At 36.4% G+C, this 16,867-nt stretch overlaps 2 protein-coding genes across 2 annotated transcripts; both read left to right on the top strand.

Moving 5' to 3' along the window:
- The first annotated feature begins 4,320 nt into the window (after nucleotides 1-4,320).
- znf622 (zinc finger protein 622) lies at nucleotides 4,321-10,651 on the top strand. The gene is made up of 7 exons (XM_026205318.1): nucleotides 4,321-4,414; nucleotides 7,601-8,161; nucleotides 8,834-9,085; nucleotides 9,174-9,336; nucleotides 9,584-9,699; nucleotides 9,960-10,103; nucleotides 10,196-10,651. The coding sequence occupies exons 2-7, from the start codon at nucleotides 7,603-7,605 to the stop codon at nucleotides 10,327-10,329; spliced, it is 1,368 nt and encodes a 455-aa protein (XP_026061103.1). The 5' UTR covers nucleotides 4,321-4,414; nucleotides 7,601-7,602; the 3' UTR covers nucleotides 10,330-10,651.
- A 353-nt stretch (nucleotides 10,652-11,004) lies between these two features.
- On the top strand, nucleotides 11,005-16,842 carry d2hgdh (D-2-hydroxyglutarate dehydrogenase). The gene is made up of 10 exons (XM_026205316.1): nucleotides 11,005-11,142; nucleotides 11,759-12,082; nucleotides 13,481-13,538; nucleotides 13,617-13,756; nucleotides 13,886-14,079; nucleotides 14,327-14,495; nucleotides 14,875-15,018; nucleotides 15,445-15,587; nucleotides 15,668-15,833; nucleotides 16,205-16,842. Exons 2-10 carry the CDS (start codon nucleotides 11,761-11,763, stop codon nucleotides 16,465-16,467), a joined length of 1,599 nt encoding a protein of 532 aa, XP_026061101.1. The 5' UTR covers nucleotides 11,005-11,142; nucleotides 11,759-11,760; the 3' UTR covers nucleotides 16,468-16,842.
- Nucleotides 16,843-16,867: the final 25 nt, after the last annotated feature.

Genomic DNA, 16,867 nt, shown 5'->3' with positions numbered 1-16,867 from the left:
TTTGATGTTTTAATCTATCTTGTTACAGAAGGTAGTTTGAAGAATGTTGGTAACAAAACTGTTTCAGTTCCTATAATTTTTGTTCATTCACTCAATGGAAAGTGAAACTTTTTTTTTTTTTGGAAGAACAATGTTGAGAACTACACTTTTTCATTCTACATTGACTTCAATTTTATAAAATTCACACAATGGAAGTGAATAGGAACTCAAATTTTCAAAACATCTTTTTGAAGTTAATTTCAATCTGTCTTTTTAAAGATTTTTTGAAGAATGTTGATAACTAAAAAGTTTTGGCCTCCATTAACTCATTTTTGACCATGCAATGGAAGTCAATGGGACTATTTGGTTATCCTAAAGTATCTTCTTTTATTTTCCGCTGAAAGTCACACAGGTTTGGAATGACGTGAGTGATTTTTGGGTGGCCCTATCCCTTGAAACAAAATGTGTTTTTGGAAGTAGGTCTCTCAGTGAAATAGTTATTAGGGATCAGAAGGAACCAGTAAATATCAGATGCTAAAATCCTCCTGCTGATTACATCCACACACATTAATCACACAGCACCTGTTTTTAAGTTCTCCACAGCTTGATGACACGATGTACACAGAGAAACACACATTTATACAGTGTCTATCTTATATTATTACTTTGTTTGTTTGTAAATACTGTAAAATGCATTTTGATATCATTGACATCTTTTGATATTTCCGTCACTACCAATGAACACTGAGATCTTGGGGGTAAAAAAAAAAAAAATGTAAAGGAAAAACCCATGTTTGTAGTTAAAGAGTCGCCATTCTCTGTCTTTGACTCTGTACAGATGTACTAAATCATGCAAATGTAAAGTTTTGTCAGCCTCTACTTAGTAAACAACATCTGAGCGCTCATGTTTTAGGAGAAGAGGAAGGTAAGGGGTGTCTGAAGCGGTACCGTTCGCTCCTTGTAGACTAGACACTCACAGGAGGGAGGTATGTGGAGGGTGAAAGCCTCACGATCTGTTCTCTCTCGGGCTTGTCCTCACTTTGCACTTTCCATTCAGCAGCCCACCTTTTAACACATTGTGTGGACATACATGAACACAGGACTTGTCTCTTTATGTGCAAAAGGGACCACAAACATCGCTAACTTTACTATGAAGGATTTTTATCTGTTTAAATTAAAAAAAACAGAAAAAAAAAAAAAACTTGTTCGGAGTAGGGATTAAAAAAAAAAGGTTATCAAATGAAGGGAAGTGTCCTTTGAGATAGTGTTTTATAGGCTGCGCTCTCTTCCTCCCAGCCAGTCCTCTGTATGTAAACCACTCACGTCGTTGGCCATCTCTGTAATTCTATTGTGACGCTGTACGATACTGCAACATTAGCGAGGAGACGAGTTGCTGAGGGGCTTCAGATGTGGAAAAGAAAAAAAAAAAATCCTCCTCCACCGTTGTTCTTTCTGATAATTGAGAAGCAGTATTGTGTATAAAGCAGTCTGTCTCCGGGGTTTGCTTTGTATTTTTATGTTTAGGGTAGTTCGGATCCTTGTCTTAGGGACTCTTTCTGTCTTGTGTAGTACCTAAATTAAGATGTTCTTTGTATGTTTCTTTATATTGTAAAGTTTCTTTTAGATTTAAAAGTTGCTTATTAAAAAAGGATGGAAAAAGTGTTTCAATAATGTATTTTTTTCTCTCTGGTTTCTTTTTTTCATGGAGTTGTTGCTTATTTTTTTGCTTGTCCCTTCGTTGTAGATACAAATTTAAGACTAATAAAATAACATAACCCCTTTTACCAAGACTTTCTGCTCTCCCAGCTCTTAATTTATTATTAAAACAGTTTATTTTGAAATGTGTGTGTTTTTTTTATGTGTCCTGTTCACTTCACCTGCTTTTGTAAACTACCATTTATTAGTTTATTAAAGTCTCTTATGCTCACGTTTCACTGCATTTAGTTGATCATTAAAACATTTATATTGAGAAGTATTATTAAAATGGCTAACAGCTATATAATCTAATGTATTTTAAAAAGTCATTTATCCTAATGATGGCAAAGTTGTCAGCAACATTTCTGCAGTATTCAGTGTCACATGATCCTTCAGAAATCATTTCAATAGGCTTATTTATTTATTTATTGCTCAAGTTCATATTGTTATCAATGTTGAAAACTGGTGCTGCTTAATATTTTTGTGGAAATATAGATTTTTGTCATGATCATTTGAAGAATAGTAATTTCAAAAGAATGTTTGTTTGATAAAATAAATACTTTAAATGTCTTTGCCGTCAGTTTTTATCAATTTAATGCATCTTTTTTGGAAAAAAAATAAAATAAAAATACCCCTTTCGAACAGTTCTGTACATCTGCAGTTAATGGGACTTTTTTTTTTTGTTCTCAGTCAACTTACAGGTATGTACATGCTCAACTTACACGGATTATAACCATTTTAAACTAAAATGTTTTTTTGTTTTTTTTCGGTTCCAGTTAGCATTTTATTACTGAAAATATCTGTGAATTAATTCATTCAGACTTTAACATTGTTACAAATGTAAACATTGTTAAAAACTTAATTCACATAAATTGCCCTTTCGCTCCTATCATGGTTTCTTCAAAAATAATTACACCGCAAAGCCATTTTTCAACATAATAAAAATAAATTATTCTTGAGCAGCAAATCAGCTTTGTATCACATGAATACATTTTCAAATAAATTTCAAAAAGCTATTATAAATTACGCACACAAAAAAAAAATCTATATTACATTTTGATCAAATAAATGCAGTAAAGGAGTAAAAGAAGCTTGTTTTTAGAAATCATGATTCAATAATAAATCATATTCAAAGTTTTGACCAGGATCCTTGTGCGTTTATGGCAAACAGTGTGATGGTGTGCATGTTCTGAGGATATTTAACCGGCTGTGCTGGTGAGGTCTCCTCTGTCAGAGGTTTCTAGTTTCATCCTCTCTCTTGTACCCTGAGAACTCAGTGTACGGCACCAACATCAATCTCTCTGGCAGGAAGTGCCCCTCTCGTGTTGCTGGAGAGCAGGGTACGGCTGTTATAAATCGCCACTGCTGTTCTCCTAGGAAAGAGTGTGAATATTAATTAATGCGGTGAAACAGTGACCCTTGGGCTGCAATTAATTTCAATTGAGGGGTTCCAGCAAGAACTCATACAAACAGCATTAATGCTATCAATTCTCCAAGGTTGTGATGTCCCTGAGGTATAGAAATATTCCAACTGCCAGATTATACATGACTCTCGTGATGAAAAAGAAAGTGCTGATTGAAATGTTCCCTTCATGAAGATTTGCCAGTGTCAGGTGTATACTGTAAAACACACTGCAGTGGCTCACAATTAATTATTAAAAGCGCTTGAATTCATCCCTCAGATGTCCATGAGCATCATGTTTAAAGTGGACTACACAAGGGCACAATATTTGTTCACAGCCATTTTACAGGAATGTTCATTATCTCCTTAATGACCTTTTGTAATTTAGGGGAGAATAAAAGCTTCAGCCTTCAGGAAGCAGACATGCGGTTTGAAAGAGGCTGTGACACTTCGCACTGTTAACTAAAAAGACATTATTTCAAACAGTTTGTTTGTTTAGATTTCTTATTCATATGGCTCACCCACATTAATTAATAGGCCTACAGGATATTGATATTATGGACCATGTCTTTAATCTTTTTATTGCATATTTTTGGTGGCATTGGCTCATTCACAGGCAACAGTGACATTAGTGACTGAAATTTTCAAGGTTTTTATATTTTATTCTTTCTCAAATGTAATTATATCTGGTTATGGCTGAAGTCTAATTTATTACCATGAGGGCTTTACCAATTTTAAAGGACACAATTTTAAATATTCCCATCTGATATTCAGAATAGTGGTCAACAAATACAGGGTTTTTCTTTGGTCAATATTAAATTAGCCTACTACATCCAATCTTAAACCTGCACTTATGGTTTACTGTCACAGAAGGTTAGGATTTTGTATATCTGTACATTAATTGGTAAGTAAGTATTTGTGAAGCATTTCCGAGTTGCATTGTAAAACACACAATATAATTTAAATAAATAGATAAATAAATAAAAAAAACAAAGAAATTAAGCATCTCATTAAAAACGTAGCCTCCATAGTGAAAACATAGCAAACTGTTTTTTTTTTTTTTTTTTAATGAAGTACAAATTAATGTCAGTTTCGAGTGGTTTATTTTAAGTAACTTAACTTTTTCCCTGATATCTCAATTTTTACCGAAGCAGAAAACCATCTAACTTCTAATCAAAGAGTTTTGACATTTACACGAAAGATGATGTCACCCAGAAGACGTGGTTTATCCTCCGTACCGCGGGGAGGCGCAGTGTGCAAGAGCGTACTTCTGTTCGGGGTCAAAGGTTAGTTCACCATCCTCGTGTTGTCAGTGCTGTGAGGCTGTGAATAAACCAAGTAAGATTATACTTTCTCATATAATAACATTAATTTTAGTGAATTAATTCTCGACAGATTTACCACATATTACTCTTGTTGTGGGTATACGCAAATGTTAACTTCATTTAATGGTGTTGTTGGTAACATGCGGTGTAACAGACATCAGTAACATAGTTACAGTAAATACAGATTTTCAGTTAAACGGTACAATTATACAAATCTTTGTTTTCGGTGTAAGAGGTTTGCTATAGTTTTGACAAGTGTGTATGCATTTTATCCTTTATTTTTGCTGTAGATTTTAGTTAAACAACTATAAAGCTTTTCTGTGCTGTTATTTCACTGTTTATTAATTACATAATTTTGGACAAACAGTATTTCGATGTATTTTTTTTCATGACGTTTCCATGTACGTTACCAAAATAACTTCACATCAGACATGGATAATCCCATTCAAACACACAATAGTGCAGACAAACATATGAACTAGTGTGAATGGTACAGAGCAATTTTTTTTTTTTGCTAAATAATATAAAATTACACAGACAAACCCTAAACTTTCACAACAGTATGTTAAATGTCTTAATAATTATCCAATGCAGAAATAAGTAATTACAAAAAAACGTTTTTTATTCTCAAAACCTTGTATGTGGGTTTATACAGCCATCTGTTGTATCTACAACATAGGTCATATGTGACCCTGGAAAACAAAACCAGTCGTAAGAGTACATTTTTGGAATCTGAATTATAAAATAAGCTTTCCATTGATGTATGGTTTGTTAGGATAGGACAGTATTTGTCTGAGATACACCTATTTGAAAATCAAATCTGGAATATAAAAAATTAAATATTGAGAAAATCACCTTTAAAGCTGTCCCAAATGAAGTTCTTAGCAGTGTGTATTACTAATCAAAAATCCCTTTTTTATGTATTTACAGTAGGAAATTTACAAAGTATCTTCATGGAACATGATCTTTACTTAATTTCCTAATATTTTTGGCATAAAAGATTAATCAATAATTTTGACCCATACAGTGTATTGTAGAGCCCGACCGATATGGATTTTTGGGGGCCGATGCCGATGCCGATATTAACTTGAAAAGAGCCGATTTATAAGCCGATATTTTGATTTTGAAAATAAACTGGATATTAGACCCATTTGCTATAAGCTGCACTTACATAACATTCAATGGCAAAATATCTGCCTGTTCTATGTATGTGGGCTGTATAAACCATTTTCCAGAAGGGATTTATGTAAAAAAAAGCCTTAGATTACGGTCTCAATCACTAAACAATTGCACATCAAAAGTATATATTTTTTAACGATCAAAAAAACAGTCTGATTTTAAACATTTAACACTTTTACTTTCTTCCAGTTGAAGCTGATTTTAACAGTCTGTGTGTGTACTGTAAATAAATTATAATACTAAAGTTAAAGTTAAAGTATTTGCAGAAGTAGTCCCACACTTTTGCTGCTACATCATTCACCCTTTTCAGCCATCTGTAGGGCAGAAAGAGAGACATAGAAAGAATAAGCATGTGTATTAATAATATCACCATGTATCATTACTCATGTCATCATTAGAATTATAATAATAATAAACAGGGATCTCCTACATAGGCAAAAATGAGAAATATATATATATTTTTTTATTTGTCAAGCAATAGGTATTAACCTCCTTATATTTAACAATATTATTTCAACATTTTCCTGTTATGTCTGTAAAGCTGCTTTGAAACAATATGTAAGAAAAAAAAAGAAAAGAAAAAAGCGCTTGTTCAGCTCAGATTTATTTACATGTGCCCTCTGATTTAATCATTTCTGACGCACCTACTGTAGTTACTGTAACTACACTATATTTGCTCTCACAGACACATTCACAACGGACCCGTATATCTTCTCCTCTTCTCTTTGTGCAGTCTGAATCAAAATGGTTAACGTTAGTGCCATGAACACACCGCTGTCAATTTTGAGAAGAACCACCTTCAAACAAGTTAATAGCAAGCATTTAAGGGGCCTGCTAAAAAGGAAGCTATATTAGCGTTAGAGTAACGTAACCAGCCTGAATTCACCAAATTGTTCCCTGGGCCTGAGGGTAGCCTCTTCTTCCTTGCTTCTCTCTTAATTCTCATCAGCAGGACTAGCGCTATCGCTCGCTTCTTACAACGGGACAGATACATGTTTGCTGCTGACCGAAAAGAGGAACAACAGACTATGAAAGAGCTCCCGCTAAAAGTTTTTAAAACTCCGCCTATGCCATAGCGCAGAGCAGGGCAAATCGTGTTGTATCTGAAAGGCAACGCTAAACCCAGCGGCCAAGCGCTGTGCATACCGCGTCCTGTGTGAAAGGACCATTACGCGGTCATTATGTGGGAAACACACCGCAATAGAATAAGCACTAAACGCTAACTTTATAGTTCGACCTCTTATTAACGTTCGCGCTCTTCCACTGATAAACATGGTATTAGCTTTGTGGCTAATCTAATATAGCAATGCATTAACGGCTGTAAGTGATGTTACAGAATATTTAGAAGTGATAATGATAGGACCGTTAACTAGAACTACCACACCGTTTTTATATACAGTGTATGAACTAAATCTACAATCATTTCACATGACGAAGGACAGACTCACCTGGGTGGCTTGGCTGATCGCTTTCTTCTTTGTGGATTTCTGGCGCTGTTGCAACTCTGGAGCTGCAGACCGCCCTCTGGTGGGCAAACTATGCAACACTCATAACATGAGTGAAGAATATGAGACTGTTTCTCATGTTTCATCGGCCGTTATAAACGCCGATGCCGATTTAAATGCAATTAGCTCATATCGGCCGATAATATCGGCCGGCCGATATATCGGTCGGGCTCTAGTGTATTGTTGGCTATTGCTACAAATATACCCTTGTGACACAAGAATGGTTTTGTGGTTCAGGGTCATATAGGATTTGCCCCCAATTATTTGATATAAAATTTGTTTTCTCTAATATTTGCATTATTTTTTAATAGAAATGGCCAGTGCTAAATTGAATCATGAAATAAACAAATAGAAAATATGAAATTAAAAATATTATTAAACTAACACATAATAAATTAAATTCACTCAAATTTGGTCTTTGTGCAGCTTAGACTGTCAGAATCACACATGTAACCCAAATTAAAAAAATACCCTGAAAATAATTTGATCGATAATCACTGTATATTTTTCTGCAGTCATGTCGTACACATGCATCAGCTGCCGTGTGCAGTTCTCTGATGGGGAGGTCCAGCGGGCACATTATAGAACAGACTGGCACCGCTATAATCTGAAGAGAAAGGTTGCAGACATGCCTCCGGTCACTGCAGAAAACTTCGAGGAGCGAGTGCTGGCACAGCGGGCAGCGGCCGAGCAGCAGAGTCAGAGCGGCGGACACGGCTCGGCCTACTGCGCCACCTGCAACAAAAAGTTCTCCACTGACAATGCTTACAACAATCACATCCAATCCAGTAAGCACCTGGCCGCTGAGAGGAAAGCCTTGGCTGCCGCCCAGGAGACTGTCCAGAGAATGAACGAGAAGAATTTGGAGAAAGGGGCGGGGCTAGATAAAGACGCACAGAACGAAGCGCTCCAGAAAGCACTCAGGGAGCAGCAGAGACACACCCCCTCTAAAGCCACACCCTCAGAGAAACGGGTCAGAGCGCGGCCGGACAAACCGCCTCGACTGCAGTGGTTCGAGCAGCAGGCCAAGAAGATCACAGCAGAGGAGGGTGAAGAAGAAGAAGAAGAGGAGGAGGGTAAGAATGATCTACAATAAAATACAGTTTTCATTTCATTTCTTGAATTTAAAGTGACGGTTTTGGCATGATTGTGTTTACATTCAATATTGCCAATGCAACATTACAGTAAAAGTAAGAAATAACAGTAAAAAAAATAGTATTAAAGTAAGGTGCTAGGTAATTAGTAAAATTAAGAATAAAAATAAAAGTACAATATAAATCATAACCAAAGATCTTTTTCTTAAAATAAATACAATAAAATACAAAGAATAAAATAGAATAAATCACTGTTGCCTTGCAGCTGCCGCTTGTGGCTTGCTCCATTTAAAAGACAGTTAATATGTATTTAGTAAAATATATTGATTTAAATAAAAACAAAATTTGAACTGAATTGAGCTGGATAATTACAATTGTCTTTTGTAGTCTTAAATGAACGTATCATCTTTGACAGGTATTGAATCAGCATTGACCTGAATTGAACTATTATCTTCTGTCGAGCTGCTTTACAGCTGAAAGTCAATTAGTTTCATAATTGATGAATTTTACAACATGTACACTGTAGTTGTCATGTTTAATAACAGGAAGTTGCTGTGAAACAGTCTGTGTTGTAAACAAATTCCATGTAAATAATTCTGAATTGAATGATTTGCTCAGAAACCGCTAATTAAGAATCTTGTTTTTTCTTTGAAGAGTGGGAGGATGTTGATGAGGATATGGATGATGATGATGATGAAGATGAGGAGGAGGAGGAGGAGATGGAGGAGGACTCCACATCTGGGGCAGCTGCGGCCCCCGGGGTCATCCCAGTGACAGACTGTCTGTTTTGTGGACATCATTCACGCTCACTCGCCCGAAACATGACGCACATGACCAAAACACACAGCTTCTTCCTCCCTGATATTGAGTATCTGGTGGACCTGAGAGGATTTATATCATACCTAGGTAAGCCAGAGAGAGAACTGAAGTTGTCTTTCAAAGTATTAGTTATGAATTAGCTTCAATCAGTGTTTCTCTGTCTATGTCTCTGTAGGAGAGAAGGTTGGGGTTGGTAAGGTGTGCTTATGGTGTAATGAAAAAGGGAAGTCATTCTACACTACAGAAGCAGTTCAGGCACACATGACCGACAAGAGTCACTGCAAACTGTTCACAGACGGAGACGCCGCTCTGGAGTTCGCAGACTTCTATGACTTCAGGTACACAGACATTTGCTGAACATAGTGTTTTTTTTTTGTTTTTTTTTAGATCACATGATTTGTAATTAAATAATGACTGCGAGCAATGCTCACAAAGATCTAATAACATTAGGTTATCATTTGAACAAACTTAAAAAAGGTAAAAATAAATCAACATTTACCTACATTATTAAATTAAAAGGTTCTGGGCTTATAATTCTTATTTTAAATCTGCACAATAATAACCATTGTCCTTCTAAACATACAGGAGCAGTTATCCTGATGCTAAAGATGGAGATGATGTGGAGATGAAGGATGGTGAACTGCCTGATGAAAAGACTGTAGCGTTTGATGATGAGACGCTGGAGCTCACTTTGCCCTCAGGTACTGATGAACAGCTGTATTTACAACACATTTCTGTACAAGCATTATGTTATGTTATGATGACATTTAATTATGACATTGGCTTGATGTTTAGATTAAATATTAAGCATGCCAGGAAATATTTCCTTTTGAAGAATAATTACACTTAACTGATTCCAGCTAGGCTTTTACTCTTGAAAGTCAATTTCTTCTGATTTGAGCATTTAATTCAAAATTAAAATGAATGTAAAACTAAACTTTGTTTTTGCTTTTTATTACAGGTGCAAAGATTGGCCATCGCTCCCTGATGAGGTACTATAAGCAGAGGTTTGGTGTTCAGAGGGCATTGGTTCCAGCTTATAACCAGAAGGCTGTTGGTCGAGTCCTTAAACAGTACAAAGCACTTGGATGGGCAGGAGACTTTGGTAAGTTAGATTTGTCAACCGTTATCTTTGTCTATTGACAGTTAACTGTATTTCAGCACCATTGACTGTTTAACCCATGTCTTCTCTTGCAGGTAAAGGCTTTGTGAGCCAGCAGCAGAAGGACATGCAGTATGTGCGAAGGATGAAGTCCAAGTGGATGCTAAAGATGGGCATGAGCAATAACACCACCAAACAGACCCATTTCAGAGCACAAGTCATGTTCTAAACTAACTTGTAGCATCAGTAGATATTCAACTTTTGAGTTATTAACAGTCATCTGAAAATAATGATAGTCTTTATGTTGATTCAGCTGAGATTAGAACTGCTGTTAATGTCATGAAAAAAAGGTGGAAATTCATACATGAATGTAAAAGGAAACATTTTGCTTTAGATATCCAAATGATGTGCTTTTGCAGCGTCAAAATGAGATTGCTACATAAGGGTTTGAAAATTGTTCATAATGACCTTGTAAGACAAAACATATTATAATAACCTACTTCAGATTTGTAATACTTTATAAATTATCAATAAAATAAGCAATGCCTGACTCTGTTTTTCTTTCTTTCAGAAAGTAAAGATTAAAACATGTAACCCTCTCTGTGAAATCCAGAATAAAGTCTCAAAATCTTAGATAACAAACATCAAAGTTTGATTTCAACCATTTATGTTCTTTACCTTATGAAGGATGATTGTATATAGAAAACTAAACGACTTTAGCTGAGTTTTCACTGCCAGGACCACATATTGTCTGTTAAAAACGATGCTATTGTTTTTATAATATGTGTGGTAGAAATACTAAAAAACATACAATAATAATACAGGAACCAAACGCTTACCCTCTGGATAAATGAGCGCCATTATACTCCTCGCCAGTAGGCGGCGCTGTCAGTTTGTAATCCTGTTGCAAAAACTCAAAGATCATGAGGAAGTTAATCGTAACATTTAAACACAGTCCTGTGTTGTAAAAAAAATGGTAGAAGATTAAGTGCCTTTGTTATATAATGTGAAACCAGCTGAAACTCTCTACACCTCTGATAAAGTAGGTATCGTACCTGATATGTTTTGAAGCAGGATTTTGAATAAATGTATCGAATGTTAATGAACTTCGGGTCAAAACACCAACATGTTTATGTCAGGTGTATTAAAGCTGTTAACCCTTTAATGTAACAAATACAGACGAACGGGAAAAGTTTTTATTTAAATTACATTGTGTAGTTTCTTGGGTCAATAGTATTTGTCATTATAAGCCTAGTTTACCAAACTGTTCACTGACAGCCAGTGTTACGTTAAATAAACATAACAATTTATATAATACAATAATAATATGTCACAATATAATATATAATATCATGTTTATATTCTGATATACATTATTTAATAGGTTTATATTCTGATACACCATTATGGAATACACTGCAACATGTAACGTTAAACGGATTACCATAACCAGATTCAAGATAATATATTTTGTTCTAGAAATATAATTACTGTGTACTGTGGTGACTGTAATAGATTTGCTGGCGCACTGTATCAGCCATTTATTCCTAAGCGATAAGACTGAAGTTAATGTACATATAATTATATGAGTGGTAAACTTAAGTACTGTTTTGCAATTGGAAATGAAAGTAATCAGTGTCATCTTCTCTCCACTATAGAAATGGGGATCTTTCAGAGGTTTGCAAGGCTTCCTCTGAAGTCCAGATATATTTGGTGTCTGAGCTCGCAGTACAGCACTGATCTCACTGCAGTCGACAGAGCTCTAATAGTGCGCTCCAGCCAGCTGATTCAGCATCGCTGTGTGCACAGCAGAGGGTTGGGAGCCAGTCCAGGCAACCCAGGTGCTGCCCCACCACGTTTACCCTTCTCCAGGGTCACACACGAAGACCTTGCCTTCTTTAGAACACTGCTGCCTGGAAGAACCATCACTGATCCAGACCTGCTGAAGTCCAGCAATGTAGACTGGCTTAAGACAGTGGAAGGTGGACTCAATTTGCATTTTCTAAAATAGTAGTTTTCAAGTTTTATGTATGCTTTATCTATATAGCCCCTTTCACACTGCCATTCCGGCAAATACAGGGGTAAAGTTTTCCTGCAATTGGTCCCTGGTCGCTAAATTTTGCACTTTCACACTGCCAGTGATGACCCGGTATATGTGCGTGCTTTCTCACACAACCCTTGAAGATCCCGTAACGACACGTGACATCAGCGCGTGACGTGTAATGTACGAGTCGACAACGCTAGGCACGTTATACTTTCACTGAAGCAAGCAAACGATCTCGGCGTCAGAGCGGAAAGTGAGGAACTAACTGATCTCTGCTTCATTACAGTTTGCACATATGTTTTCGTCGCGAATGTTGATCTTCCTTCAAAACAGCCGGTAAAAGAGTTGCATGGTAACCCGCGTCATCACTTCGACACGGCATTAGATCTGGCTTTTGTTCACACAGCGCTCGTCCCAGGTCGAACCCCGCAATGTTACTAGGTCCCCGACCCGGGTTCAATTCGGTAATCAATTCCGGGACGTGGTTGCTTTCACACAGAAGGCGACCCGGCAATGTTCCGGAAATATTGCGGGTCTGATGTGCAGTGTGAAAGTGGCTTAAGTTAGCCTTTGTCACATTTTCAGTTTAAAAGTTTGGGGTCAGGAATATTTTAACCTGTTAACTGTCACCCTCCACTCGGTGGGGCTCCTACGTTTACTTCACTATATTACAATTAAATCCTAATCTAATCATGACAAACTATATATTTTTGGAAAGGTCTATGACTCCTAAATAGATATTGTACCAATCTTTTTTGTTAAAAATGATGTAGAAAAGTAATAGATTAATTTATGACAAGAGTGCACCTCAAAAAACTACATCAAAACAGGAGTTCTGAATTTTGTCAAAAAAAAAAGAAAAACTTTAGAAATCATCAGAAATTATATATCACTTGAAAATTTATAATCTCAAAATTTTTCCTTTAAAACCGCACTTTCACACTTTCACACTTTCACACATAATATTGAAAACAGTTGTCCTGATTTGTTTCTCGTGGTTCTTTGATAAATAGGAAGTTCAAAAGAACAATATTTGTAAAAAAAAAAAAAAAAAAGGATTTTGTAAAATTCTAAATGTCTGTACTGTCGCTTTTGATCAATTAAATTTGTCCTTGCAGAATAAAATCATTCTTTCTTTCAGACAACAACACAAAAAAAATTTGAAATGGTTATTTGTTTATATGTGGCATAATGTGATGCAAACAAATAAGATGAAAACAATTTAAAGATTCAGCAGATTCTAAATGCAATCTAAATATTTGATTTAGGTGTTTAGGAATTTATAGCAATATTTATAGCAATATTTGAATTAATGGGTGTTTTTTTTTTCTCGAAGGTAACAGTGAAGTACTTCTGAGGCCCAAAACAACAGAAGAGGTCTCTCAGATTCTTAGGTCAGTTTTCCACGATCACATTGAGTTTTACAGCTGGTAACAGAAAATGTGCTATAAAATTTTCCATGTTTTTCACAGGTACTGTAATGAGCGGAATCTGGCAGTGTGTCCGCAGGGAGGAAACACCGGTCTGGTGGGAGGAAGCGTCCCTGTTTTTGATGAGATCATCCTTTCCACTTCTTTAATGAACCAAGTCATCACATTCGACAACATCTCGGGTGTGTTTGCCATGTTTTCATGAAGCATCAGTGATAAATTTAAATATGAAATAAAAACAGTCAAAATCATTATACCTTTATACCATTATACCTTACCTTATCTTAAAAGGATACTGGTTTGGCTTCCAGGTATCCTCACTTGTCAGGCAGGCTGTGTGTTGGAGAACCTGTCGAACTATCTAGAGGAAAAGGACTTCATCATGCCGCTGGATCTAGGGGCAAAGGGAAGCTGTCATATCGGAGGGAATGTGTCCACTAATGCAGGTGGTCTCAGACTGCTGCGCTACGGGTCACTTCGAGGGACAGTTCTGGGCCTGGAAGTGGTGAGGTTTTCCTCTTTAGCAGAAGTGAAAACCCCAGACATTCTGATAGACGATGTTCCATTAAAAAAAACACATAGAACTGACTCGGCATAGACAATGAAGGTGTCAAATGAGTATTTATTTCTTGCTCATGTGATTATTCCAGATACAGTTTGATAATAATACATTCAGAAATCTGCCTCTTTTTGTATGATGAAAAAGATCTAGATGGCTTTAAGTTGTATTCTTGTATGTCTCACATGTGTAGGTTTTGGCAGATGGGCGGATTTTGAACTGCTTGGCCACACTTCGCAAGGACAACACTGGTTATGACCTCAAACAGCTTTTCATTGGCTCAGAAGGGACATTAGGAGTCATTACAGCAGTTTCCATCCTGTGCCCCCGCAAGCCTAAAGCTGTCAATGTAGCTTTTTTAGGTAAAATGACACAACAGATATAAAGCACATTTTAAACTTGATAAATATAACTATAAAGTTTTAATAATCATTCTTAATTCTATGAGAATAGGGAACTCTAGACCATAGTTGTAGTGATAACGACACAAAAGAATTTAGTTGTTTCAGAATGGTTCTTTTTGAATGATTAAAATATTGACAACTTCTCAGAATCCACAAGACTTTAAAGAGCTTGATTGGACAACATAACTGCAGTGTGTACTTATATGTAATAAACAGAAGGTTATTATCTTTTGGTGTGGATGCTAATATAGTAATCGTTTCAGTGAACTCTCAGGTCTCTTTTTATGTAAAATGGGTGGTTACATCCACTTATTGCAGCTCCTCGTGTGTCCTGCAGGGTGCTCCAGCTTCCAGCAACTGCTGGAAACATTTCAGTGTTGTAGAGGGATGCTGGGAGAAATCCTTTCTGCTTTTGAGTTTTTAGATGCCTCCTGTATGAGCCTTCTGGAGAAGCATCTGAAACTCACCAACCCCATCACAGGTAAACACTTTACTGTTTCAAAGACAACCTTGGGTTTCTGTGTTCTTCAAGTGGAGATGGAAGTAGTAACAGATTTTTTTCTTTGTGACATACATCCAAGTGAGGTGGACTATCGGAAAGTAGAATTGGGGACATGGTTCTGTTCTGCGGTTATTCATTAGATAGAAGCAGATTTGAATGTGAGCTTTAAGGTCAATTGTAAGAAAGTTGCAAGGTTTATGATTGGAGAAGTGCAGCATATATCACCAGAGAGAAGTTTATCAATTGACCAGAAGACTGAAGTCAAGATCAGTAATAATGCATTAAGAAAATATATATGGTGTGAATTTTCATTTCATGCCAACTTTGGGTAGGTAGATGTTTTAAAAACGTTGGATAACATTCATTTGTTTTTTTGTTTTTTTATTGAACTGATATGTGTTGCAGAAAGTCCCTTTTACATTGTTATTGAGACCGCTGGATCCAATGCAGCCCACGATGAAGAAAAACTACACAAATTCCTTGAGGAAGTCATGACATCATCTCTAGTAACTGATGGGACAGTTGCAACAGAGGCCACAAAAATTAAGGCACTTAATTAAAAAAAAAAAAAAAAAATGTTGATTGTGACATTTGCTCTCTTGTACTGAAAGTTTTGTGTCATTCACAGGCATTGTGGTCTTTGAGGGAGAGAGTCACAGAAGCTTTGACACATGAAGGCTACACCTACAAATATGACATTTCCCTCCCAGTGGAAAAGATCTATGATTTAGTCCAAGACATGAGGGGGCACCTTGGAGACAGGGCCAAGAATGTTGTGGGCTATGGACATGTTGGTATGGCTACCCTTTTTGTCTTACAATAATCGCTGGACTGTTTTCAGTCAGAAGCTGGAATACACCACACAACTTTTGCCCCGATTTGAAGTCTGGATGAGTTGATGTTAGTTACTGAAAGTTAAAGCCAGTCGGCAGATTTTGGGCAGTCAAGAGTTGACAGGTGTCTCAGAATTGTAATGAATGTAATTCTGCAATGATTCAGATTTTTTTGCTTCAGTCCATCCAGTCACTGTTTTAAGACAACTTTCAAAATCATAATTTTTTTTTACCAACACTTAACTTCTGAACAGCAGTGTACTTGTGTGCACAAACCCTTACACAGTAAGACCCTCTCAAACCTTGCCCAAAATGTTTTTGATTTGTTTCAGGTGATGGAAATCTTCATCTGAACATCACTTCTCCCTCTAAAGACCCCGCTCTACTGGCTGCCATTGAGCCGTATGTGTACGAGTGGACATCCAAATGGAAAGGCAGCATCAGTGCAGAGCATGGCCTCGGTCTGAAGAAGAGAAACTACATTTACTACAGTAAACCCTCAGAGGCTGTCGCCCTCATGGGCAGCATTAAAGCCATGCTGGATCCTAAGGGCATCCTCAACCCTTACAAAACACTGCCAGACAATATACACTAATAGTTTCTTGGTGTTCGTGATTTCTATGAAAAACAAGGCTGCTTATATATTGCTAAAGTGTTATTGTAAAACTGTCATTGTATTGAGTTAGACTGTAGTAGATCAAACTCTTCAGTATTTCATTTGTTCAGTTTTAGAAGTCATGCTTTAAACTAAGCTATACTATGTATTTTTATTAAAGCATAAAACTGCAAGTAACTTGCATAGGAACACTGTTTTGGTAAATTAAATTACCCATATTTTACAGACACTTAATATTTAGTGGTATTCCTTTATTTATGGATATGACAAACACACATTATTATTATAGGCTTACCACCATAGTGATTTAGGTTTTAAATGTGTGAATTTTGAATAAAACCACAATGAATTGCAGCCTCTTTGAGCACTCATAAATTAG

The sequence above is a fragment of the Carassius auratus genome, chromosome 27 (genome assembly GCF_003368295.1).
Source record: "Carassius auratus strain Wakin chromosome 27, ASM336829v1, whole genome shotgun sequence".
NCBI classification, from domain to species: Eukaryota; Metazoa; Chordata; class Actinopteri; order Cypriniformes; family Cyprinidae; genus Carassius; species Carassius auratus.
The sequence above is the reverse complement of the archived record's forward strand: the minus strand, read 5'-3'. Positions and strand labels throughout refer to the sequence as shown.